General features: G+C 45.8%; 1 protein-coding gene across 5 annotated transcripts; it reads right to left on the bottom strand.

Annotated features, from left to right (window-relative positions):
* Nucleotides 1-574: 574 nt before the first annotated feature.
* On the bottom strand, nucleotides 575-25,713 carry STK11IP (serine/threonine kinase 11 interacting protein). 5 transcript variants are annotated; one of them, XM_081839193.1, is made up of 25 exons: nucleotides 25,590-25,713; nucleotides 24,932-24,995; nucleotides 23,169-23,371; nucleotides 17,353-17,427; nucleotides 16,782-16,877; nucleotides 16,221-16,328; nucleotides 15,858-15,929; nucleotides 14,738-14,867; nucleotides 14,483-14,586; nucleotides 13,534-13,623; nucleotides 12,701-12,742; nucleotides 12,197-12,367; nucleotides 11,014-11,095; nucleotides 10,586-10,924; nucleotides 8,254-8,444; nucleotides 7,210-7,320; nucleotides 6,409-6,574; nucleotides 5,234-5,665; nucleotides 3,792-3,904; nucleotides 3,551-3,648; nucleotides 2,936-3,114; nucleotides 2,382-2,466; nucleotides 2,105-2,190; nucleotides 1,769-1,998; nucleotides 575-1,461 (listed from the first exon to the last, which is right to left on the bottom strand). In XM_081839193.1, the coding sequence occupies exons 2-25, from the start codon at nucleotides 24,993-24,995 to the stop codon at nucleotides 1,321-1,323; spliced, it is 3,408 nt and encodes a 1,135-aa protein (XP_081695319.1). In that variant the 5' UTR covers nucleotides 25,590-25,713; the 3' UTR covers nucleotides 575-1,320. The 5 variants fall into 5 exon arrangements, with proteins under 5 accessions (XP_081695319.1, XP_081695321.1, XP_081695320.1 ...); XM_081839195.1 differs by lacking the exon at nucleotides 25,590-25,713 and adding an exon at nucleotides 25,446-25,512 and having other exon boundaries at nucleotides 24,932-24,997; XM_081839194.1 differs by lacking the exon at nucleotides 25,590-25,713 and adding an exon at nucleotides 25,412-25,509.
* Nucleotides 25,714-26,769: the final 1,056 nt, after the last annotated feature.

The following is a 26,769-nucleotide window of genomic DNA, read 5'->3' as shown; positions in this document are numbered from 1 at the left end:
GAAAGCTAGGAGCTAAATGGCACCTTAAGCCTAGGTTATGGGTACAACAACAGAATGTCTAGATGCGCTTTTTTATAACAAGAATACAAAGCTGAAAAATAAATGAATTGCAGCTAAAATATTATCTTCGTTTTCAACATGGTCTAGTCATTCCCTGGCCCATCCCCCTAATATTCTTAAGAGGGAGGGTCTCTTCTCCAGTCTTCAGAGAATAGCTGGAAGTGGAGAAGCAGATTAGGGTCCTCCTTTCTTTACACTCTGCAGTTTTAATCTGAAATCTTAGGCACAGTACTGTACCCAGAGCTCAAACTGCTCACACTAATGAAATTCTCTGTTGCAAAATGTGCCTAAAAGGCTGGGAGTTTTGAACACTGGTCAGGGATGATGGGATTTTTATTCCAGCAAAAGTGGAGAGCCAAGTTTGAGAACCCCTGTTAGACTGTGAAGCCACAGCCCATCTTAAAACTCAGTATTTTCCTATGCAGGGCAACTCTCAGAAGAACAGCAGCATCAGTTACTTGCAGAATCGAAGCCAGTTAGGAATTTGCATAATCTCAGCAAGGGGGAACCAAAAGAAGTTAAAAAACATTTTATTATTAAACACCAAAAAATAAAAGTTTCACAGTTAAAATTGTCCCAGGGAAGACAGTAGCTTCCAGTGTGTCATACCCTGAGTGCCCAAATATCTCCACATCCACAAAGTGTAGGAGAGAGTTCGCATATCCTTGTGCCCATAGCTAAGGCAACCCTTAGGAATGTTCGACCAGCACAGGGACAGATTTGCAGCATATGCACCTGGCCAGTCTGGAAAGTGAGGCCTACACAGCTAAGCAAAGAAGGTCAGACAATTTCCCAAGATCCGCAGTGAGAGTGCCAGGCCGCTACCTGGATCAGAACAGTCCAGTTTTGTGTAGAATCCAGGAGAGTTAGGATCTCCAGTAGCTGCTACCCAAGAGAAAGTGACGAGTGCACATGGAACTGCTGTGGAAAGCTTAGTCCTGGCTTTGGGGCCACCCTGAAGCTTCTTCCAGTCTAACAGGAAGTAATATGTGGTCAGACTGCAGCTGGCTCACCTCTTAGCCCTGCAGGAAGTGACCTACACAGCCACCAAGAGGTCTTGCAAATGGCCAGGATTCTGTACTGTCAAAACAGAAGGCAGATGCAAGCTTTCCGGTTACAGTTCCCAGATGCCGCTGCGATTTGCAACAGCCGCGAAGTTCAAAATGGTGTCATGCACCACATTCTAGGAAGTGGCTCAAAAAAGAACTTGTCCTTCCAATCCGTCAGGGACAGAAACATCTTAGTCAGAGCTTCTTTGGTTCAGTCCAACACCTCAAGAACAGTCTTCTGGAGAGCAATGGAGAACATCTCTTCCCAGGGCACACGCAGCCATTCTACCAGATCAGCCAGCAAGTCTGGACATTCTGTTCGCAAATGCCAAGTGCTCTCCACTTTCAGGACCTGCAGAGGAAGAAGGCGCAGTTCAGATGATCAGGGAATGGGCATACCCAGCAGTAAGCCCCTGGACTGAATTCAGCTAGCAGTACTAAGTATTGCTAGGTCTGAGTTACACCTCCTGACCAAGCAGAATTGCCCTTCCTTCCTCAGACCAGAGATGGTCACCTGCTTGTGCAAGGAACCAGTAGATTTAGCTACGAGCAAGAGAGCAGTCCTGCAATAATGCCCACCTTTCCCAAGGAAGCATTTACCCCCTTCCACACAAGCATTTTAGTATCCCGGAAAAAAGTGCTGATGCTGTGACTTATACCTCATCGTAAAGTTGCAGCTTCATGTCACAAGGGGAGAAACGGTAAAGTATAACACCACAGATGCTGCTGATTGGTTCACTCCCTTTCAGCCGGGAGCACTTCTTTGTCTGCTTCTCAGCGCCAGTGTCTGAGGCAGCAGAGGGTGGGATGTTTTGCCACTGGTGATCTTCTTCCACCAGGAAGATATTTTTATGGGTGCTGAGCACAGTCACAGGAAAGGCAGAAGCCCCTGGGGAAAAAGAGGTTGGACAGTCGGCTTATGCAACAGAGTTATATCAAGCCACACAAGGGTCTTGTTGAGGCTGAAAATGACTCCAGGAACAGCACATCCATACCTTGAATGAGGTATGCCAACAGGTAGAAGAAGGGTCTGGCCAAGCCACGTGCAGCTTCTTTTGCTAGGTCCTTTTCAATCAATGGCCTACAACACAGACACAACATGACTGAGGCAAGTCCTCCACCAAATTCACTTTCTGTTGTTGCTCCTATCCTAGCCAACCACTATTCCTCGCCTGCATAACTTACAACTTCCCACTTTGTGTCCTTGTCACGACAGCACCACCTGTAGGCTAAAACCTCACTTACACTGTATAATGGGAATAGGCATCTTACCACAATGGATGCTGCGGATTCATTTCCTCCACAGTAACGTCTGGGATTTTCCTCCTGATTTTGGCCGGCAATTCCTCTTTGAGATCTGGAGAGGACATTGAGGGAAGTTATGATGCAACTGAGATACTTGGGCGGTTTCAAGGTAAATTTCCAGGGCAAAGGTCTAAGCCAGCAAGGGCCAATTCTCAAGACTAAATTTTGCTGCGTCAGTGAAGAGAGCCCTCCTTCACATAGGGCTTGGATGAGTGGGTGGGAAACCAAAGCTCACACAGCAGCAAGCAGGGAGGAGTCAAGTAGCTAGAGTTGGCTCTCTAAGACCATCTGAGCAAAGACTACAAGGCAGTTAAGCCAAACCAAAAATAAGAGGAATTCTATTGTACCACACTGCATTAGCCTCTAGTCAACAGGCTTAGCAGAACTGCACTGACCACAGCACTTGTTTGGGATTGTCACACAAGCCACCATTATTCTGGTCATTATTATTCCCTGTCAGCACAGAGACAAGATCAGGGAAGCTTGTACAAATGCACACACAGCCCCATACACCCTCTTACATGTCAGGCACTGGAGAAATCTTCTGCAGTGACTCTGGTTGCGAAGCAGCAGGTTATAGGAGGCGCAGGGATTCGCAAACTCCATATGCAAGCTTTGATGGCACAGCCCCACCTCCAGGCAAGACAGGTCAGACAGGCAGTGACTGTCCCCCCTCTTCAGCCAAGCAGACGGCTGTCCCCTGGTGCAGAAGAACCAAATGTGTCAAGTCAATGCAAGGTAGGGCCCACCTTACCCAGCAAGCTCAAGGAGGGTTGTTTTTTTGGCAGAGACTAACACCAAGAAGGGATAAGAGTTTTCTCAGTCAGGAGCACAGAGCTCAGGAGAGGAGCACATGTTTTGTGTGAACGAATATCCCAGGTTAAATCCCAGGAATCTCTGGCTAAATGTTTTCAGGAAGCAGGTGATGGGGGGAGTCCTCTGCCTGGGACCTCAAACACCCACTTACTAGTTAGGGTAGAAGACAATGCCGGGTAACATAGGTTGAAGGCATTATATGATTTTAATGGAAGTCTTTCTTTATTCCGAAGGCTCTCTTTGCTCTAGCCATATCAAGTGGATGTCAAGACAGGAAACAGAACACAAATGAGAACTGCTCCAAATATAGCCCTTCTCACCTAATCCGTCCTGTAATCTCCAGCACGTGGAACTGGGTGTCTGAAGCCACCAGGAGGGCCAAGAATTCCCCAGGTCGGCCATTCTTCACAACAGCCACCTAGAACAAACATGGCAGAAGGCAGGGTCTTATGAGCCTCAGGAAAAAACACCAACCTACATGACTGTCAATGCCTAAGTTAAATCCAGATGTGTTCCCACCCACCTTAAATGGTCTGTATTGTGGAGAGCTGCCTTTCTTACCTTCAGAAAGCACTTGAACTCCTCTGCCCTGTCAAAGACCTCCATGTCCAAATAAAGCTTGAGCCGATGATCCACAGAGGAGAAGTCCTGCATGTCCATAACACTGTGGGTGGCTGAGGGGGCAACAGAGTTTTTAAAAAGAAAAAAAAAAGGGGGATTGAGCAGTCAACGGCAGCATTTTAACTTTGCAACCAGGTAGTCATTGGTGCCTGTATCAAACTAGAGCTATTACTGCATCCAGACTGGGTTTATTTCAGTTACAAGGTCATACCTGAATTGGTCACAGAGTTTAGAATCCATCAAAATAGAGAGTGTTAGGCCCATCTCTTTTGAAGGCAAGCCTCCCTCTGCTAGAGTATGCTTATCATCTGACTAGGTCCCAAGCTACATAGATCAATGGAAATGTGGACCACATTCCGAAGGTTGCTAATGGGCTTCCCAGTAGCTTCTGTGCCATGTAGCTTTCCCAGAATATATGTCCACTCACCCAGATAATATTATGGTCTATGAAACCCAGCTCTAATAGAAAGCCTCTCATGGCTCTTCTACAGTTGAAGTAGGGAAAAGGCACAGATTGGAACCAGGGTGGGAAACCTGTGCTGTTGGGAGCACAACCTCTGACCATTGGCCATACTGAGATATGATATCCAAATATCGAACGGGCTGTCACACGGAAGATGGAGCAAGCTTGTTTTCTCCAGCACTGGAGGGGATGGATTCAAATTACAAGAAAAGAGATTCTAACTAAACATCAGGAAGAACAGTGGAACAGACTGCTATGAGAGGTGGTCAACTCTCCTTCCTTGGAGGTTTATAAGCAGAGGTTGGATGGCCCTCTGTCAAGGATGCTTTAGTTAATATTCCTGCATTGCAGGGGGTTGGACTAGATGACCCTAGGCACCCCTTCCAACTCTGATAGGTAACTTCAGGGTCACAGATGCTCCTACACAGACAGAGATGGGAGTAAGCTGGCAACAATGGAGGTTGTTGGTAACACCCCCCCCAAAGAGCTCCATCCCCAGCCACTCCACTTAGGCAGGCCTGAATTAAAGCAATCTAAGGTGACAGCAGGCAGATTGCCACCAAACCTTTAGCAGACATTTGCACAGACATTAGCAAGTCACCTCCTCTTGGCTGCATTCAAAATTACAGCTGAAAACGAAGCAATTCAAATAAATAGCCACATAGTGCTCTTAACAATCAGCAGATGGAGCTCCTGCTTCATTTCTGCAGGAAAAAAACAACAGTTCTATTTATAGGAATACCAGCCTGGGCAGTGACAGGAGTTAAGGCAGTTTCAAAGATATTAACTAAGGTTAATACTGAGTCTTGGGGCAGAGGATGGCATTTCTTTTGGTATACCTCTACCCCCTCTAACTGTGCAGAATTCAGTGCTCCCCTTGACTTTGCAGACCCACCCCTACCAGGTTGCCAGCACTCACGGGGACTCAGATTCCAGTGTTCCTCCTGCTCCATGCTCAGGGAGAGCTGGGGAGGGGTGGGCCCACGGGAAGGGCCATACTGATAGCTCCCCAACAGGCCCCCGCCATTGGTATCCGTTTGGCTGAGGAAGGAGTAGCGGCCCCTGGAGCTCAAGCCACTCTTGCTGCCACTGCCGTCCGCCCCTTCCGAACTGCGGGAGCTGGAATGGGCAGCGCTGCCTTGGTCACTGCTCAGCTCTTGGATCCGGGGACTGGAGCCGGTTCCCGTTTCAGAGGTAGTCTCTTCGCCAGTGTAGAACTTTCCCGACTCGGCCTCCTGCTGGCTTTCCCCAGGAAGCAATGGAGTGCTGGAACGCCCCTCGCAGGGCAAGATGACCACATGGTCGCTGGAGCAGCTGGGGCAGATGGTGGGCTCACTGAGAGCAGTGGCGCCTGAAGAGGAAGAAGAGGAATATAGCAGAACCTGGTCTGGCAGCCGCAGTCCTAGTTGCAAACTAATCAAGCACCAGGCTCTACTCTCAGGGACCCAAAGTCTAACATGTTAGTCCCTTGCCGCCCTGCCTTCTCCTTAAGGGAGTTTCCATGTGCATCCCTTGATGCTCTGGTCTCGCTGGCTAATTATGCTGCAAAGCACTGTATTCATCTCTCATAATCAACCTTGAAAAATTTAAGAAAAGCAAAAGTTGAATACTTTGTCAATGCATTCCCCCACCCCAAAGGAATTCATCCAAATAGCTAAGACAATGACTTATGGTTAAATAACACAGCACTCTCACAAAGATGGAAAGCTAACTAGAAAAAATATATCAATATAATTCATAGTATTATAGAGAAATTTAACAGCTGGGCAGCAAAAGTCCTACCATAGAAACATGCAGATGTAGCAGAGGACTAAACACATCTAGGAAGAAGGCAAAGTAGCTGCAGTAGCCAATTTACTCATTCAAAGGCTCCAAATCCCCTAGACACAGGTTCACGACTAAGTCCCAAAGAGAGCTCAGCCTACTAATCCATTTTAGATCTCTCTTCTTCAAGGGAGAACAAATCAGATTGTAAGTGGTCAACCACAGTGTTTTCACATTCCAATGAGTGCTTTGAACTTAAAGGGCTTTAGCACAACCCAGAAGGTATGACCCCCATTTTGCAAATAGGGATATACCCTGTTCATCCCATACCTTGTTCAGAGAAAGCTGAAGCATCTATAGTGGAGCCTGGATTCTGCCGTCCAAGTGACAAGAATCCAACAAATTCCTGTTTGCATTTTAGACACTGGAGCTTTGAACTTCCCTCGGCCTTCTTCTGGTTTTCCTCCAGGGTGGGTCCCAGCACCTGGAGCAAGTCCTTTAAAAAGAAAAGCAAGAAGTGGGCAGCTGCAGATGAATGCGAGGGCAGCTGAGATACCACTGCCTCCCTTTACACCAGAGTGAATATCACAACTAGCACCTTTCTTAGCCTTGGGCAGAGAGGGTGGGAGGCCGAAAACACCGGAAGAAGCACTGCGCATCTCTCCAAGCTGACTAGCAGCTGATTTAGGACAGATAAGGTGAAATGCAAAATTTATAGAATTTGTTGCCACAAGATGCGGTGGCTCAGATGACTTTAAAAGGGGATTAGACCTTTCGTCCCTGAATTTGTCCAACTCAAGTGCATATTAATCTTGGCATTTTGAAACTCAAGGTTTGGAAGCCGTATGTCACGGAATGCCAGTACTTGGGGAGCAGGAAATGATCATCAACTTCCATACCCTGCATTTGGGTTTCCCACACTCATCTGGTGGCGACTGAGGGAAACAGAATGGTAGACTAGATGGGACCATTGACCTGTTCAGACAGGGCTGCTCTTGTGTCCTTAAGAGTCAAGCTGGCCCCACCTCTGAGACAACATCCCCCCTCTAAATTTGGGAAGCTAAGGTTCTGCAGGGGCACCCTCCCCTTCCACTCCAGCCTGAGCTGTGTACCAAGCACCTCCTCACGTACCTGCACACACCGCTCAGGGTGGTCATCCAACACTACGTATCGGCGCTTCCGGCGGTCCTTGCGGATGTAGCTGAAGTGCAGTGTGAGAACAGGAAACACCCGCTCCAGGTCCTGCCAGGAAGAGATAGGTTTCTGGTTGGAACAAGCTTCCCCAATGAAAAGAAACCTGCCCTGCTCGCACTCTCTTCACAGGCACATTGCAATGGAGACCGCTTTGTCCAGCCCCTTTAACTTGGACCAACCGGCAACTGCAGCCACTTGCTGATCTAGCACAGGTTGTGTGTCTCTGCATTAGGAGTTCCTCAAAAACCTCTCTGGCAAGGTAACCCAATAATTGGCATCCCCCCATTCCGTTAGCTATTGGGTGGGGGGGGGGTGAGAGAGAAAAGGAAGAGCTACAGAGGACACTGAACTGCTCACCTGCTGCTACTAGCCATGACTATGATGTACCTCCACAGTTGGGAGGCAGAAATGCTTCCAAATACCAGTTGCTGGAAACCACAGGAGGGGAGAGAGTTCTTATGCTCCTGTTCTGCTCACTAGTTTCCCACAGGCCTCTGGTTGGTCACTATGAGGACGCTGAACTACATGGGCCATGGGCCTGATCCAGCAGGCTGTTCTTATGTTCTGAGATTTCAGCAAACATCGCCCACATATTTCCAAGCTCATCTTCACACCTACAATGACTAGCAACTTGTTTGATCCAGATGGTTTATCAAGACGCTGAATTCTGCAACCAATGTCAGACTATGCTTGCATGGCTGAAACCAATCATGGAATGTAAAACAGCTGTAGTGAAGTGAATATAGGGAACCCACTATACCCCAGAATGCCTCCTTTGAAGAAACTGACAGAGCAGACCTCAAATACACAGTGGGGTGGGAGTCATGGATAGAACCCACCACAAGGCTCTCCTGGATATCTGTGCACTGCCTGAAGGAAACCTCATTGGAAAGAGCCAGCCAATACTCGCACACAATACTGGAGTTCATGGTGGTCAGTTTACTGGAAACCCTGTCCCCCACCAAAGCAACTGGAACTCACCATCCTTCTCCACTGCATCTCTGAGGTTTCTATTTTCCGAAGGCTTTTCAGCTCCAGCTTGCGCAAAACCTTGCCTTTTCTCAGCTCCACCTCCATTATGTGTCGGGAAGTGATCCGCAAAAAGATCCAGTCTGGTTCTGGGTCACAATCTTCTTCTATCTGGCTTACCAGCACAGGCTGATAGAGCTCCACTGCCAAGATAAATGAGAACATTAGTCCCTACCTCTTTCAGCATCCAGAGTCCCAGCAACAATGAAAGTCTGCAAATCCCCACATATTCAAAGACTGCCTATGGAAACTGCAGAGTTGCAAAGCCCACTGAAAACAAGAGACAAGTTATGGCAATGCTTTAACTAAAGCAGGTATGAAATTAAGGGCACCGCATGATGCAAGCAAAGTAATTTTCTTGGAAGAATCTTGTCACATAATGCAGTCTGCCCTAGGGCTGGAACTGGGACATCATATACCTAGCTTGAAATCCTGGCTCTGTGGGCTTTCACATGCCCATCATTCTCAGCCAATGATACCTCTCAGTCCAGGAGGACTTAATGTCACTCTAAACTCCTTTTGAAAAAGGAATGATATGTGTCTTACTGTCAGGCACAGAGGGAGCCAGGATTCCCAATTTCTGTATGGTATGATGAGATTTGTCAACACTGAACAGGAAGTATTCCCCTTATGAAAGATCACAGATATGGCATCTGGTTGGTATTCAGTGGTAGAAAGTAAACACAGAGTTGCAAATTGTTAGCTATTAACAATCAAATAGCTTTCAACACACCAATTCAAGGTGTTATTTCTTGACAGCGGGGTGGGTGAGTGGGGAGATTCAGCCTCAAAGAGAAAGAAAGGGTTTTCTCCATAAAAGTTACCCAGAAGGTAAATAAAGGTCAAGCCCAAGCAATTTGGGATCTCCTTTTTCCATCAGTAACATGCCAAGGGCTTGCTAGCTTAGAATGGCATTACCTTTTTACACTTTCTAGGAAGAAGAATCCTTTACTTAAATTGGGGGTGGGGAAACCTGTGGCCCTCCAGATATTGTTGGCCTCCAGCACCCATCAGCCCCAGCCAGCATGGTCAACAGCCAGGGCTGATGGGAGTTGGAGGCCAACAGCATCTGCAAGGTCACACGTTCCCCACTGTTGATATGAATGAAGTGTACTAGTCAACGTGTATCCACACCACAAGTATGGTATCACAATACCCAGATTTTAAGGCAAGACGAACTTGCATGTTTTCTGGTCATTCAATTGGTTTTTAATTTTAGGTTTTTTGGCAACATTACGAATTCTGCCACCACAGATTAGTGATGTAACAGAAGCTAGGACTGAGCAAATTTAGTATTGATTAAGGGGGCCCAGGCAGGGCCTCTGCACATTGAGACAGACTTGATTTTTTATTGATTGATTGATTGATTGATTGGTGGATGGATGGATGGATGGACTCTGCAGGAAACATTATCAGACACTGTGCTCTACTCACACCTATGCAGAGTCCAAGGCCATTCAGTAAGCTGCATAAGAACAGGTTCTAGAATAGGGGCAGCCAACTTCCGTTCCATAGGCCTAATTAGGCCCAGCAGGTCTCCCCATAAGGCAGTTTATCGAAGCCACAATAGGACGCACCTTGTTTTAGAGGGGGGAGAACAAGGAAAAAAAATTCTCCCCCTCTCTGCCCAGCGCCCCTTCAGCGAAGCGGCAGGAGGCACTGCGCAGAGAGGGGGAGAATTTTCCCCCTCTTGTTTTCCCGCTCTAAAACAAGGTGCCGTTTAAGGTGCGTTCGGGGCAGCTACCTTGGAAGCCTGGAGAGTGAGGGGGTCGGTGCGCACCGACCCCTCTCGCTCTCCAGGCTTCAGGTCCCTTTCGACCTGCTCTTTGGGGCTGGCGGGGGGAAGCCCACCACCAGCCCCAAAGAGCAGGTCAGGGAGCAGCGGAAAGGCGCAGCGGAGAGGCTGCTGCCATAGTCACGCGTCACCTCTCCAGCTGGGAGAGGGTCGCGGGGCTATGGCTTCATTAGCCCCGCACGCGCTTTCCCAGCTGGAGAGGTGGCGCACGGCTAAAGAGGCTCCTGCCATAGCCATGTGTCACCTCTCCAGCCGGGAGAGGGTCGCGGGGCTATGGCGTCTTCGCTCCATAGGACGCACACACATTTCCCCTTCATTTTTGAAGGGGAAAAAGTGCGTCCTATAGAGCGAAAAATACAGTACTATAGATGTCTTTCACCGTTGTGGCATCTTTTGAGATTTCAGCACTAACCATATGCCAGCCCAAATGCCCACTGCCTCTCACCTTCCTATGGAAGTGGACAGTGAGCTAAGAGCAGAAGCATTTACCTTCTGGTTTTTCCTCCTGGCGTTTATCTTCTTTAACTGGCATCTTCTCAGTTTCCACTACTGCCTGGGGGCCTTCTGCCAGGATTTCAGGTATAGGCAGCTCCGGTTCCTTTTCCTCTGTGGCCTCAGGAACTTTTTGTTCCTCCACTGTGTTCTTGCTTTGTTGGGAAGCCTCGCCTGAGCTGCCCAGATATTCTACTGTGGGGCTGCCAGAAGGGGTGATGGTTGCTGCCTGTCCATCTGCTTCCAGGTGTCGCCTGTACTGGAGCCAGCGGGTACCAAAGCGATCCCGGAAACTGTCCATGCGCTCCATCTCTGCCTGGTGCTGCCGAACTATACCTGTGGGATGACAGACAGCCTCCCAAGTTTGCAATGGTGTCTTACACACACCCAGCCCCTGGTTATAGCCCCATTGCCATGTGCCTCACCTGCCGAGACGGGCAAGCTTCTGTACTCATGTTCAGTATCGCTGGGCTCTGAAATGCTGGCCCTGCGCACTTTCACTTGCCCCTGAAGGAGAGATAAGCTGTTAAGTTTAGGCTGGAAATGGCTCTCTCACATTCCTTAATGGTAGCATTACAATACCTTAATATTATCATTAATTGCTTCACGCCTTTGGAAAGAAGGCTTTTTTAGAAGTGTCTAATTAAATGTGTTTTTGCTGAAAACCTTAAAGTGTTTTCTTGGCAACTATCCCCCCATTTCCACCACATTTCAAACAACGCCAAAAAAGAGAGAGCTTGGGATGCTGCACAAAGTTACTAGATCAGCGTTTCTCAAACTTGAGTCTTCAGCTATTGTTGGACTACAACTCCCATCATCTCTGACCACTGGCTGCTGCTAGCTTGGGATGATGTGAGTTGTAGTCTAACAACAGATGGAAACCGAAGTTTGAGGAGCACTGTAGATGGATATTTGAGATCTTCTTCCATACTGGACTGGTTCAGGCAATGCTGAAGGATGGAGAGCCTGCAGTTCTCCAAATGTTGGAATAGAGCTCCATCAGCCCCTGTCTGCATGGCCAATGGTCCATGAGGATAGCTGTAGGAGTCCAACAGCATGTATAGGGCTACAGATTCCCTCATCCCTGTGCTAAAATATAGTTTATTGTTACAAGGATGAACCTAGCCTCCCCCTGCAAGCTGCTGCACTACCTCCTCCTCTGGCATGGTCATGAGTTCCATTTTGGATCAACAATGCTGCGTCATCTAAACCTAGACAATCCATGTTTAATCTAAACTATAGCCAGTGGAAACAAGCCAATGACAAACCATGGTTAATGAAGCTGGCTTGTTTTCAATAGTCATAGTTAAGGTTATCCATAGTTTAGGGAATTAATGACACACTGAACTGCAGTTAATCTAAGAATGGAAGCAGAAGCTTATTACCTTTGTGTGGCTGCACTGGAAGAGGAGTGGGAGGGCATTCAAACCATAGGGAGGCTAGCCTCATTCTAATGGTAAACCACATCCAAAGCATTGCTACTGTTTATGTTCCTGCAACTCCTCCTGAACAAGTTAATGCGAGTGATCACATGGTACACAAACCACCAGTAGATGAACAGTCTCCTCTCCTCCCACAATTCCTGAACACTCCAAGCAGCAAGAACACCTTATTTCTCTTCCGAGGGGGTAATAGGGGTGGTCTGCTCTCTACAGTGGACTGGCTGTCACTTTGGTCTGCAGCACATGAACTTTCCAGGGCACTGCGGTCTGTCGGGGCCCTCTCTGAGACTGAGGTGCAGAGTGATTGGACAGCAGCCTGATCCAGCTTTGAGAGGTGCTGAAAGAGACAGAATGAACCCAAGAGAAGTAAGAATGGCAGGTTTGAAGACTTCTCTCTTCTTTCACCCTCTACCCTCCTCTTTGAGAAGTGGCTAGCCTGTGCTGTTTTAGTAGCCTTACATGACGATACATCCTTCAGGAGAGGCTTCTGGATAAGCAATAGCATCTGAGCCAACAATACCATTATTGGCTTCCCATTATTCTGAAGGATCAATATATTCTAGATCACACAGAGGATGAGACAGTTTCCAGCAGCAAGAAGTTCTGCACCCCACCCCCTCTTCTTTCCACTACAACACCTAGAAAAGTAATACTTGTATACCCTACTCACCCTCAGGTCAAAAGCAGACAATGGCTCTTCATCAAGAAGGAACTGGTATTAGAACAAAATATGACAGTTAAGACACCAATAACCCCATTTCCTAGTCACTCACATAACCAAGAAATCAGAAAAGCCCCATGCCATAGCAAAGGAGCCACATAAAATACAGATATATCTAGATGGTTGGCTATACAAAATACCTTCTAAGAATTACAATTAAACAAAGGAAAGAGTTAAAAACTGTCCTTGAACACAAATAAAACATATGAACGAATGGGCTTTCTTTACCAGGCATTAAACAGGTTAGTCAGATGGTAGATCTTATTCTAATTGCCCCAGCTAAAATTTTTGCCATGTTTGCTGCAGATGGACATGGAATTCTCAGGCTCATTCCAGGTATCTTTACCAATAGAGCGTGTGAAGTCAGGAACAGGAAACTGAGCTTCTGGGCTCAGCAAATGGCTAAATCAACATTACCCCTAGTTGGAGAGCAGGAGATGGTTTCTCTTTGTACAACAGGCCCAAGTGATTGACACCTTTTATGCTGCCTCCCTGTGGTGGAAATGCAAGTCCTGCATCCTTTTATATGGGACTGAGTAGACAGAGTAGCCAACAAGGAGTTCTGGAGCTACAGACCCCAACTTCAGTTCACAGATGGAGAAGAACATTTTGGCAAAAAGTGGGGAGCAATCTTTTTTGGTACACATTTTACACACTAGTGTGTAAACACACACAGGGTTTGCTTCCCATACAAAAGTATTTAAATAGGAGTAGACCACAGGAAAGTGTCTACAATGCTATGCCATTTTTGCATCTGAGTTGGGATGACCAAATATACTCACATTGCTGGAGATAGCTCTAGGAGACAAGTGACTTATGGTCGCAGGCCGATGGTGCTGATGGAACCCTAAAGGATTCCCCTCCAGGTGCAGCTGTGAGGGGTGGGGTGGGGAGAAAAAGAACAGTTATGTTTTATTTAACAAAACAACACTACTAATTGCCAGAACTTTGTCTACTTCACTATGGATGTAGCCAGGATTTATGGGGGCAGAACCTCAGTTAGTTACGTATTTATTATTGATTTACTTGATGGGGGGGCAGCTGCCCCCAGGATATGCCCATATACCTCACTGCCTTTCCCCTGCACTCTTGCTAGGAAAATTTGAATTCTACTTTCCAGCTTCCTTCAAGGAGTTCCTTGACCTCTTTTATCTTATAAAACAACCCTATGGAGGTAGGTGAAGCCAAGAGGTGGGAAATGGCCTGAGATTGCTTAGCCCTGAAGAGTTCACTAGAATTTGTACTCAAGTTTTCTTAGTCCTGTACCCTAACCATTATACCACACGGGTATTCAGAACAATTCCCTCCCTACAAGACAGGGAATCCATTGTAAGTTGGAGAGCTATATGTTAGGAGTGTCAAAGGCATCTACTGTCTATTATCCTTAAATAACAAGGCCTCCTTCCTCAAACAAAATACAGTCCTATAATGTTGTCTTACTCAAATGCCCAAACCACTAAACAGACACTAATAAACTGACCAACAATCAGAACCAGTGAATTGCAGTGGTTATAGCGTCGGGGGAGGCCTGAGACACCAGGGTCCAAATCTCCCCTCAGCCATGAAGCTCATTGAATGACCTTGGGCCAGTCACCCACAGTCAGCCTAGCCTACCTCACAAGGCTCTGAAGATGGAATGGGGAAGGGGAGAAACACGTGCATTGCCTTGAGTTCCTTGGTGGAAAGTTAGGGTATAAATGCAATAAATAACCAATCAGGTTGGTTGCTCACTCTTCTCAGGTTGTGCAGCGATGACAGTGGTGCCAACGCAGTATGTTCCAGCAGCAGGTTATAGGCAATGTCCAAATGCTGAAGGCTGGGAAGCTTTTCCACACCTATGGAAAAGGAAGTAGAGTAATGTCGGAAGAGAACCCTTCTCCCCAATACTGTGCCACCCTGTGGGCCTCCTTTCTTCAGTCTGGTACAATGCGGCATGACCTAGTTTCCAGGCTACCCCTCATATCAGCAACTCTACTGCAGTCTTACCATTAATGCTATCAAGCTGGTTGTACCGCAGGATCAAGGTCACCAGTTTAGCCTGGCTGTGTAGCCCAAGTTCAGGCATCTTGGGCAAGAAGTTATAAGCCACATTTAAATATTCCAGCTCTGTCAGCACCTGTAAAGAAAATAAGGCAGTTCTCCACATTGCTCATCCATGTTCACATCCTCCCTGCCACACTGAACAACCTTCAAAGAACCCCCAGCCCCGAGAACTTATTGTTAACATGAGGTACACATGGCAGATCAAAAGAGCAGAACCCAACACACTCAGGCTCATGACAGCACAAAGATTAGAGAGTTCTTGGCAGAGGGCTTCTTTTGCTTAAAACTGTTCAGGAAATCTGCCATGGCTGCACATGATCTCAACTCTGCTCTTGCTCAGACAGCCACATGTGGCACTTGGGGGGGGGGGAGGAGAGGCAGCAGCATCACAGTAGGAGGAGGAAGCCAGCACCCAAGGAGGACTGGCAGTTCTCCCAACACAGACATAGCTACCCATTTGAGAAGCACTTGCTGTTAATTGCTAATTTAGGTTGTATACCATTTGCATTTTTATGCTGAAGCCGCCTTCAGTTTCTAGTAGGAAGGCAGGATCCAGACTTTACGCAGAAACAAAATCAATCATGGAAGGAACACTTGGGAACTAGAAGGCATCTATTCCAGCCCTGGCAGAGGGGAAGGCTCTGCCACATAAGCAGCCCCTGAAAGACTAATAGTATGAAAAAAGCAAAAAGCCAGGGGGTGGTAGAATGAGTGCACAGGGTCCAAGATTCCTACTGTAAGAAGAATTATATAGTATAAATAAAGCAGCCTCACATTTAACTATACAGTACACCAGAAGGTGAAGTCTCCTCTCAGGCTCACACGAATGTTTTACTTCAAGATTGGGGGGGGGGGGGGAATGCTGCTCAAGTATGTGGTTTTGTTAAACACAAAGTAGGAAATCCCCCATTGCCTTTCTACCACATCCACAGTTCTCCAATATATGTTACCAAGGCTTGAAAAAGAGTCAACCCAGCAATGAAGGAAGAAGAAAGGAAGTAGTTGCTAACTGCTCATAATGGATTTCAAAAGAGTGGTATTGAGCCCTCTGCCAGATACTTACTGTCAGGTAGCGCTCACAGTCCTGGATGAGATTATGACTGAGATCCAGAGCTTTCAGGGCATTCAACAATTGCTTATCAGAAACAAGAAAGAAGGGATAAGAGGTTAGTGATGGCAACTGAGTCAACCCCATAGAGCAAGCAGCCTCAAGACTAGGTGGCCAGTTATGGCACAGCCATCCAAAAGCCCAAGTCCTACCTGACCTACTCAGAAGGACTAACACTAACAAGAGGACTGTTGGAATGAGAAAGCCAAGCTGCCAGAAAACAATTGTACAAATACCCTCTGTTTCAGTATTCCATTAAGGAAAATGCCATTCTCATCACCTACTACATCTCCCCCAATTCTCAGTTCTCCAGCATACCAGTGAATCATCCAAGGCTACAATGGAGTTATAGCTGAAGTTGACAGTCTGTAGTTCCAGCCATGGAAGGGCAGAACTGAGGTCCCCTCCACATGCAGAGATGATCTCCTGCAGGATAAAACACAAGTTGACAAGGAAGAAGGAGCTCCTTTGCATCTTGCCTACCATCTTATGAACTAGCCCCTGGAGCAAGGTCTAGAATAGCAGTTTGAGCTACAGCAACTAACAGATGTGTAAGCCCCCCTCAATGCTGTGAACAGCTTCACAAGCTAATTCCTGCACATCAAACAAAGGCTCAAGAGCAAGCCAGCTGGCAACTCTACCTGGCTAGCATATTCCACAGGAAATTTTGAGGTACTAGTTTTAGTTAAATCACTCCTGACCTGAGATTTAACACAGCATATAGTTTTCAGGGGTAGAGGGGACATAAAAATCTTTGGGAGCACATTCATGCAACTGAGCAGCATGAGCAGTGTGAGTCTGTGACAGCCTCTCTTGAAAACAGCTCTAGCATCCTCCCTCCTGAGGTAGAAAGCAATCAAGTTAGGCATCTTCACTCACCTTCAGAGAGTTCACACATTTGGAACAGGTTAAAGCCTCCAACTGAGAATAGACACACCGCAGGCCCCGCAGATAGTGCAAAGGAACACACTTCAGCTAAGGCAAGGGAGAAAGCCGGGAGTCAGGAGAAGAGAAAGAAGAAGAGGGCAAAACACATAAAAAGTCACATAGGCCTATGGGCTCTTCTATAGAAAAGGGCACACATACTTTTAGGCCCTCATTATTTTCCCCTTGAGACATTGTCCCGTGCATTCCTTTCCTTAACCAAAGACTTCCCTCGCCTCCATGTAACAGCATGGCTAAATTCAGTCTTGATTCCTATAAAGGCCATTTCTCCAAATCAAATATTTTGATTCTAGATTTAGAAAGTCTTACTTTAGTCCAAAGTGCAGGAAAATAAAATTGCTTGGCTACCGTGAAAAACTATGGAACTCCCACTCTAGTCCCACCCACCATTCTGTGCATGCTATGGACAGCACAGCTTCTCACCCCACAGCAGCCACCAGAAATAGGCCAAGCCACCATCTAGCCCCTATTCCAGAGGCTCCTCACCCCAGCATCTGGGACTCACCTCTAAACGTCGCAAAGACTTGAAGGGGAAAATCTTCACATCAATTGGCAGGGCATAATCAGGAACATGAACAAGCTAAAGCGGGAGGAGTGGGGGAGAGTGATAATGAAGAAAGGAGTCACCCAGTAGCAACAGGAGTCACCTCTAGAAGTCCATTGCCCCACCCCGCAGTATGGTAAAAGGTAAAGGACCCCTGGACGGTAAGTCCAATCAAAGGAGACTATTGGGTACGGTGCTCGTCTCGCTTTTCAGGCCAAGGGAACCAGCATTTGTCCACAGACAACGTTCCGGGTCATGTGGCCAGATTGACTAAACCGCTTCTGGTGCAACAGAACACCGTGACGGAAACCAGAGCGCACGGAAACACTGTTTACCTTCCTGTTGCAGCGGTACCTGTTTATCTACTTGCATTGGTATGCTTTCAAACTGCTAGGTTGGCAGAAGCTGGGATAGAGCAACAGGAGCTCACACCGTCCTGCGGATTGGAACCGTCAACCTTCCAATCAACAAGTCCAAGAGGCTCAGTGGTTTAGACCACAGCGCCACCCGTGTCCCTGCAGTATGGAGTGCCCATCCCACCACACCCCAAGATTCATGATGCCCAATACACAACTTCAGAATATAACATCTCTGAAGTTAATCCCCATGCTCTACAAAAGTGGCAAATGAAGCAATGAACTGGTGCCAGGGTAACATGTTCTATTATATATAACTTTGCACCCAACACAAAAAACTACAAAGTTCAGATACTGAGTGGCCATAGCCTAACAGCATGCCACATGTCATTTAAGGGCATGAGAAAGCAAGCCTTGTAAGGAGATTGCTTTTCTTATAGAGATTAGGCTATATCACAGAGAACAGTGCTTAGGTAAGCAATAGAACATAGACCACTCATTCTATACTTTCGTGACACTCTAGATCGGTGATAGCTAAATGTGGTGCCCATCAGATGTTGTAGCGTAACCAATTGTGATACCCTCCAGATATGATAGAGTACAACGCCTGTCACCTTTGACAACCACAGACCATGCTGCCTGGAGCTAATGGGGACTGTCATCCACAGCATCTGCAGGACACTATGTTGGCTGCTGGTGCTCTAGATTCACACTTATTCAGACCATAGACACCAACTCTCAAATGACAAGCCTTGGATATCTGAAGCTCAGAAACAATGGTTTTAAGGAGCATTGTGTTTTATGTTTAGATTTATACCCCACCTTTAATCATTTCTTTCTTTCCTTTATATACTAAAGATGTATATCCAGGGAGACAAGAAAGAAATGGAAAGTTAGCATTCATCTACACTTCCTCCTGGATTCTCCAAACAGAAAAGTGCACCTAGCAGAAGATGTGCACTAACAACTATTCCCCAAAACAAAGCCCTCCCCACTCCTTGTTGCAGGGGCTTTGCTTACTAGCAGTTGCTGCTTTAGAAGGAGTTCCAGGAGTGTTGTCCCAGAAGCTTGATGGATGCACCTGTCTCTTCCCACCCCCACCCACAATTCAGTTAACCGAATTTAACAGGAGGATCAGAATAATCCTGGCAACAGTACAATATAATAGATGAAGTGTCTGACTTGGAACAGCGAAGACTAGTTTTGAGTCCCTGCTGAACTATGCGGCTCACTAAGGGCCAAACTGGACTATATGCCAGAGAGCTGCAATCAGATGGTAAAGGTAAAGGGACCCCTGACCATTAGGTCCATTCGTGGCTGACTCTGGGGTTGCGGCGCACATCTCGCTTTATTGGCGAGGGAGTCGGCATACAGCTTCCGGGTCATAATAATAATAATCTGGGCAGCTCCCAATCAAGTGTTAAAAACAGTACAGCATTTAACCCACAGTGCCACCCGTGTCCCGCAATCAGATGGTACATCTCTTTAAAACTTTTTGTTAAAAGCAGCTGTAGAAGATTGGGACCTCAGTGCTGAGGGAATAGGGTAACATTTCCCAATTAAAATTGCCTCCAAAAGTCACTATTTGCCTATTAGAACCAAACAGAAGCAAGGTGGGTGGGTATCTCCCAGCAGCTGCTTTGTACAAAAAGAAAAAAAATCAAGACAACAGATTTGATCATGGATCTCTAATGTCTCTGCTTAACTATCACCCAGAGTGGATGTAACAATAAAATGGGGGTAAGGAACCATATGTTGTGCTCTGAGCAACCTGAAGGAAAAGGATTGAAAAGATAACACATGCACTCTTATCAGCATGGTCAGAGTAAATGACAACTGATTCTCCCACATGGTCTCGCCAACAGCAATCTCCCTGTTCCTCATCCCCCCCCCCCAAAAAAGTAACCCGCTACTGTTCCCTTCACTGTAGAAGCACTATTATTAAACCAAATGCAACTGCATCTAATCCAATATAACAGTGAAATTCAAGAATTGGTATCAGCTAAGGATGTGGGCCTTTTGCCCAGATTGCTAACCAAAGCCCACATTAAAAATAGAACAAAGCAGGCTATTGCACCAGTAAATCACATCATAGTAGCATGTGCAAAGATAGTGAGAATCTAACCAGTAACAACAGCCACAAGGCAGAAGCTAGAGAGGTTCAAAGTCACTCTGAAGTCAAACAAATGACAGTGCATGCTGTGCAAGGAACAAAGTGAAGCAGAAAACCACCTTTAAATACTAAGCTGATTTAAAGTTTCTCAACACAAAGGGCCCTATGGGTCACACATAAGGACAGACCTATACAATATAATAATCAAAATATGTTATCTGGCAGTGTTGGGTAATTACAAACGTCAGAGTTTACACTAGATTAGGGAGGAGGAAAAAGCATGCAGATCAGATACTGTAGTGATGATAGGCTGTCACGAGGGCTTCAGATACAAATAACAGATCTGTGGTTGTATCCAGTGCATAGGGCTATGTAAGTCTCCCATCACTGCAAGGATTTTCACTTGCACAAGAGGACCTCTCTTTTCCCAATATGCACCACATACCTCTGTTCTGAGGCTTTCCCCCACTCTCTGGATCAGATGTGGTGAGGGGGGAAGAGTCCTGTTGTACAAGTGGAAATCCTGACACTGACAGAATGTGTTCATTGGATACTGCCCATGGCCCCCAATGGGAATTCTGTATCTGACAGATATCATTGACCCTTCTTGTTGGCCACCAACAAGCACAAATCTAAGACCCTGCTCAATATATACAGGCTTCATGTGTCCTCACAGAGCATCCGTTAGGAATGAGACTGCATCAGCAGCTTCCATGTAGATGCTTTAAAGAATTCTCATATCCCTTTTCATTTAAAAGGTTAATCTGGAATTCGGATTTTCCAAACTTCAAGACAAAATATCCATCCGGGTGAAGAGATTTAATTTATTGCACTAACTCATGCAAACACCAGAGGCCCACAGCATAGATAACGAAAGTGGCAAGCACATTTCAATCCGTATCTGTGTGTCATTGCTGCTCTGGCTAAAAACCTCATGACCAGCAGAGCAAACATACCCAATGGAAACAACCTGAACAATGACCCTAGAGATAAAACCCAATATACACAACTCACCTTGAAGGGTAAAAGTCACAAACTAATGAAGTTGGTTATCGAGTGATACAAATCTTATTTCACAGAAGGAAGATTCTACACAGCACCAAAGAGGTTCTTATTAGCATCTATCATTGACACAAATCTGACTCTACCACATCCTTTGCCCTTCTTTCCTGCCGCAGATATCACTTGTTAACTATTACATTATGCATTTTTAAAATAATATTTATGACATTTCAATGATATATTGTAATTATGTTTCATTTTGATGTATATTTATATATTTTGATGTTTTGTACACAATTGATTTTTGTGATTCTTAGATGGTATACCTTATATATATTGTTTAGAGAGAGATTTAATTTGATGTTACTTACGATGTGAAATTGATGATTAGGAGGAAGAATATATGCAATTTGTATTGTATTTCTTACATAGATTCCTTTCTGTAGGGATTTATAAACTGCTTAGAAAATTCTGTGGGCATTTGAAACAGTATGTAAATTAACTAAATAAAATAAATATATATAAACTGGTGTGCATACTGAGTGATTATATAGAAAAGTTAGTACTCTCTCTCTCTCTCTCACACACACACACACACACACAACACACACACACATACACACACAGAGAGAGAGAGAGAGAGAGCGCTACACTGAAGGGATGTAGGTGGTACCAAGTTTGGTTGAACTGTTTTCAGACTTCCTGCCTCCTTCCAAGTCTTTGCCCTTCAGAATGCCACATATTCTATCAGTGAACAAGGAGTATACAAAGATTTTGCCCCTTCCCTCTGCTCTGCCACTAACCCCTGTGAATAAGGAGAAAGGAGGGGAACAGGAATATCCTAGACTGCACCATCAGAATAAATCTGCAAGTCAGGAAATGGATACAAATATTCCTACTTAAATAACTGATGCAAACAGACCTGAAATTTGTAATGCAGATCAGCTGAAGACTTCCTGTCTCCATGCTTTAACTTCAGTTTACCAGCTAGATTACTTTTCATATTGCCTTACCTCTACCACTACGTATCTCTGAGGTTATTTTAAGACTAAATTACTGAGCATTCTTGAACAGCAACCACAGTTCATCCCAACTCCCTCAATCTGTTTTTTGTCTGCTTGAACAGACGGCACGAATATACATTTACAGCCAAGAGGAAGCTAGTTCCTTTTCCAATCTTCCACCACCCCCTCAGCCTTATGCCAGTCAGTCCTGGCTCATTCTGCTGTTGCCTACACCTTAATCTCCAGACAAAGAGTAGAGAACACTCGAAGACATTATGTGATTTTTAAACAATGGGAATATCAGCATTTTACATACTTTTTGTTCTGGTTGGTTAAACAAACTCATCTGGAGGCAATATATAATATTTTTCTTATCAGGTCTGTCCTGAATCATGCAAAACTTATTAAGCACACCATCAGACACAAAATGCTGGAGGATACTGAAAGTATGTGCTGCTTCTGTACCAAATCACATGGCTGCCTGTATTCGTAAAGAGGTAAGAATGCCAATTTAGTAAGGAACTAAGCCATAACTCAACTGGGTTTGGCATCGATAGAGAAAAACCAAGTTTCCCAATTAAGACAGACTCTGACCAAGGAATCACGTAAAACATTAACAGCACTGGGGGTTCAGCAGAGTAGTAGGGAGGGGCCATAGGTCAGCAGTCAAACTAATGTGTTGCATGTACATTGGTACCTCAGGTTAAGAACTTAATTCGTTCCGGAGGTCCGTTCTTAACCTGAAACTGTTCTTAACCTGAGGTACCACTTTAGCTAATGGGGCCTCCCGCTGCTGCCATGCTGCCACTGCATGATTTCTGTTCTCATCCTGAAGCAAAGTTCTTAACCCAAGGTACTATTTCTGGGTTAGCAGAGTCTGTAACCTGAAGTGTCTGTAACCTGAGGTACCACTGTACTAAGGTGCAGGTGTGATCCTGGGCATCTCCACTTAAAAGCATCTGAGACACCATGCTTTCTGGAGCTCTTGGGGAGCTGGTGCCAGTCAGTACTGGGCTACATGGACCAATGGGCCCACTCAGGCCAAGGACAGTGCATTTTAAAAAATAATGACTTATAATCATATTTAATTAATTTATTTTTATTTCTAATACTTTTCTGCTACCTTTCAGAGTAAGTCCTCCCAATGTGACTGATGAAATAAAATACAACTAAAATAATTTTCAAAACTATCATCTGTATAAAAGAGTGAGAAATATAGCTACATCAACACCAGTATCCTCACTGCAAGATAAGGCAAGAAGCATAGACCTGCCGCTCACAGACTCCTACTTTGGCACGTACCTTCAGAGAGAGTGTCTTTTGCAAGACATCAAAGAGAAACTGGGCTTGAAGGATGGCAGATGTTTCAGCAGGGTGTGATGAGAGTGCAATGAAGCCATGGTTCTGGTTTCGTGGTAATAGGTGCTGCTCAAAGATCTGAGTGAGAATCTGCAGTGTGGAGGTGAATAAGGTCAAGGTGCTAGTACCATCCAGAATCAAGTCACCTGAAGAAAAATAAGTAGCATTAATAAATCCATAATAAATCCATATGTACTCCCTACCATCACAAACCACAGAAAGAAAGGTTCATAAGAACATAAGAGCCCTGCTGAATCAGACCAAAGACCGATGTAATCCAGAGTCCTATTTTCTATACTGGTCAATGAGACACCTACAGGAAGACTACAAGGACTCGAATTTAGAGGTCTGCCTGTATGTGGCAGCAAATTCTGTAGTTTAACCATGTGAAGCAATACCTTGTTGATGCAGCCCTGAGTCTTCCACTGTTCAGTTTACCTGGATGACCCCAAGTTCCAGTATTACAAGAGAGGCAAAGAATAATTTTGTACATCTCTATTGTGTCCTCCCCAACTTGCTTTTTTTTCTAAACTAAAAAGCCCCAAATGTTATAACTTTTCCTCATAGGCAATTTGCTTCAGCCCCCTTATTGTACGTCTGCCACCATAACTCCACAGTCTTGTCACACCTACTGAATGTGAATGAAGTACTACACGTTACAGTATAGTTATTTCTGATGCAGCAGTCTTAGTTCTGTGCTCATCGCGTAATCTTTAAGTACTGGACATTCTTGACTTTCCTGAACCATCACTACCTCTCACACAGACAGAAAATTCCAGTTCAGTGGAACAATATGAAGGGCTTCCTACTCTCCTAGGCTACTCCACCCACACCCCAATGACTTGCAAATCTCTCAATACAGTTTACAATAAAAAGAAAGGACATCAATAAAGAGCTGGTTCCTAGATTGGAATTACAACCATCTTCCTTTACTTGGACAAGAGTCTTAGGACAGGCTGGAACCCTGCCCTACTAGAGTAATAACCTTATAACCAACCACAAGAATGGAAGCATGATTTCTCTGAAGAACTTCCCTCAGTGAATACAGGTTGAAGAACATCCAGCATTTATCCAAATAAAAGTGGCAACATCAATCACCATTTTGCATGTTACATTTTCACTGCATACACATGTTGTGTTTTATGCACACATGTTTAAGATATTAACATGGTGCTTTACTGTGTATGTTAAAGATATTAGCACATGCCAATGAATGCCCCCCATTTAACCTGATATATGCAACAGGAAGTTGGATTAGCTGCATTACCCACCATAAGCATGCGCTGTGAGTAAATTGATGCAGACAAACAAGATGTGAAATGGCTCTAAGGCATTACTGAATAATGTCTGTTAATAAAACTGTGGCATATTGTTTTTTACTCCTTAAAAAAGATAACAATGTCTACTGCAGTTCATCCCATGTAGTTCCTATATTCAGTCATTACCACCAACTCTGGCCCCAAAGCCAAAGTCACACCCACACCATTACATTTAAACCATATGGCTTTCTCCAAAGAATCCTGGGAACCATAGCTGGAAATTCTAACTCTGTGAGGTGTAAACTACAGTTCCAAGGATTCTTTGCAGGAAAGTCATGTGCTTTATGGTGTAGCTGTGACCCCAATGTATGGCCATTATATTACCACCTAAAACAAAGCAAAGAGCACACTTTAATGTGGAGGTGCTACAAACCACCAGAACCTCACCAGACTCTTGCAGTAAATGGGCTAAGCTCTGGAGCATTATTTCCTTTGGTGTGCCAGGAGCCATCTGCAAACAAAAAGATGAGAATCATCACTTGGGAACCCAAGAGCCCATATCACAGTTACAAGTATCTCAAAACAAGGTGCTGTAAATAACTCACTAGTTCACCAGCCAACCAGAATTCCTGCACAAGAAAGTGTCTGAGCCCACTGGGCATAGAGATTTTTATACTAACCTCTCAGGGCTGTGATTTTTTTAGAGCCACAAGTTCTCGGGCCAACCTAGTGCGGACACCAAAGTCAGCAGCTACGGTGCTCGCACACAGGCACGTGACAGTGACAGGAATTACCCTTATTTCAGAAAGAGGCTGCCCTGATTCCACACGACGCCGCCGACGCCGCCCCGCCTCAGACGGTCTCAGGGGCCTTCTCGGAAGCCCACTGGAGAGAGGAGAGGCGGGGGAGAGGGGAGAGATGACCTACCCCAAGCTGGTCTCCAAACCCCAGAGACTACCCTATGGGGCAGGAAAAAGCAAGCAGCGGGCACATGATACAGGGGAGCGGCTGCCTGGAAGGAAGGCAGTAACCATAGCAACGCCCACGCAGCCTCTCGTACCAGACAACCCCCACCCCACCCCCGCGCGCACACACCCTCCCTTACCTGGAATGCCGACGGCCGGTTTCTTACACAGCGTCCCGACCATAGACGCAAGACAAGCTCCCGAATCTTTTACTCACTTCCGCGTTACCATAGAGTATTTAAAGACATACGAGCTAGAGCGTCCTCGGCTGGCTTAATAAGCGAGCCGGTGCCGCGCCTTCAAAGCTCCGCCCTCTCTTTCTACGGCGTCGCGCTTCGCCATCTCCTTCACTGGGTTGCAGAAAGCCCTTCCTTTTAGGGAGTGCAGTGTGGCAGATCTCATGAACTGTTAGCAAGCAGGGCTCCCGAAAGCGGGGAGTTTTTGTCTACTATCTTACGCTTCGGAGTTGAGGAAACCTGTAGCTGCAGGTATCCTTGGACTCCAGCTCCCATCAGCCTCAGCCAGCATAGGCAATGGCCAGGAGTGGTGGGAATTATAACCAACAACATTTGGAGAGCCGCAAGTTCTCCTCCCCCTAAACTACGCTTTCTGGTCACGCCTGTCTTTCCATACAATTTCATATTGAATCAGACCTCCAGCTGCAGTGTCCACAGATTGAACTGGGGACCTGCTGTTGCACTTTTCCTACAGAGCCAACATAATGGTGGGAAATGATTACAGTATTTGCAGGAGTCGATGAGAAGCTGGAGAATATCGTACTTTACCATGTTTTGATGGTCAAGCTTGAGTCTTTGAGGCTCTAGTGACTTGAGGTGGGGAAACTGGCTCTCCAGAAGTCGTTGGACAACAACTCCCATCATTTCTGACCATTGACTATGCTGGTTGATGGGAACATCCAGAGGGCCAGGATTCCCCATTCTTCTGTGGATCACTGCTTCAGGTCTTAATAATGAGTACCGTGTAATAATTTATTTGAGGCAGGGCTTGTTGGTACTCAGTACCTCCTTCGGTTTTCAGAAGGGCCTGAACCCTGGGGGTTTGGGATTAGGACAGAAATAAATGCACAGCCATGTTTCTTGGATCTTTTGCCAGTTTCCAGAGAAGTTTTACTGAAAACTTGTTCTGTCTTTTGTTTCTGACAATCTGTGCAGAGTAGCCAGGATAGTTCCATTTAGTGTGCCTTTGTAGAAGTCTGGTTCTCTGTCGAGCCCTGGCATTTCTACCTCAGTATGCTGCACATGCACACATACACCTTAAAACAAAACAAGCCATGCTGCGCACAGCATGGTCCTCCAATTG

The sequence above is a fragment of the Podarcis erhardii genome, assembly GCF_964252035.2.
Source record: "Podarcis erhardii genome assembly, chromosome: 1".
In the NCBI taxonomy this organism is placed as follows: domain Eukaryota; kingdom Metazoa; phylum Chordata; class Lepidosauria; order Squamata; family Lacertidae; genus Podarcis; species Podarcis erhardii.
This window is presented reverse-complemented; position numbering and strand designations above follow the sequence as displayed.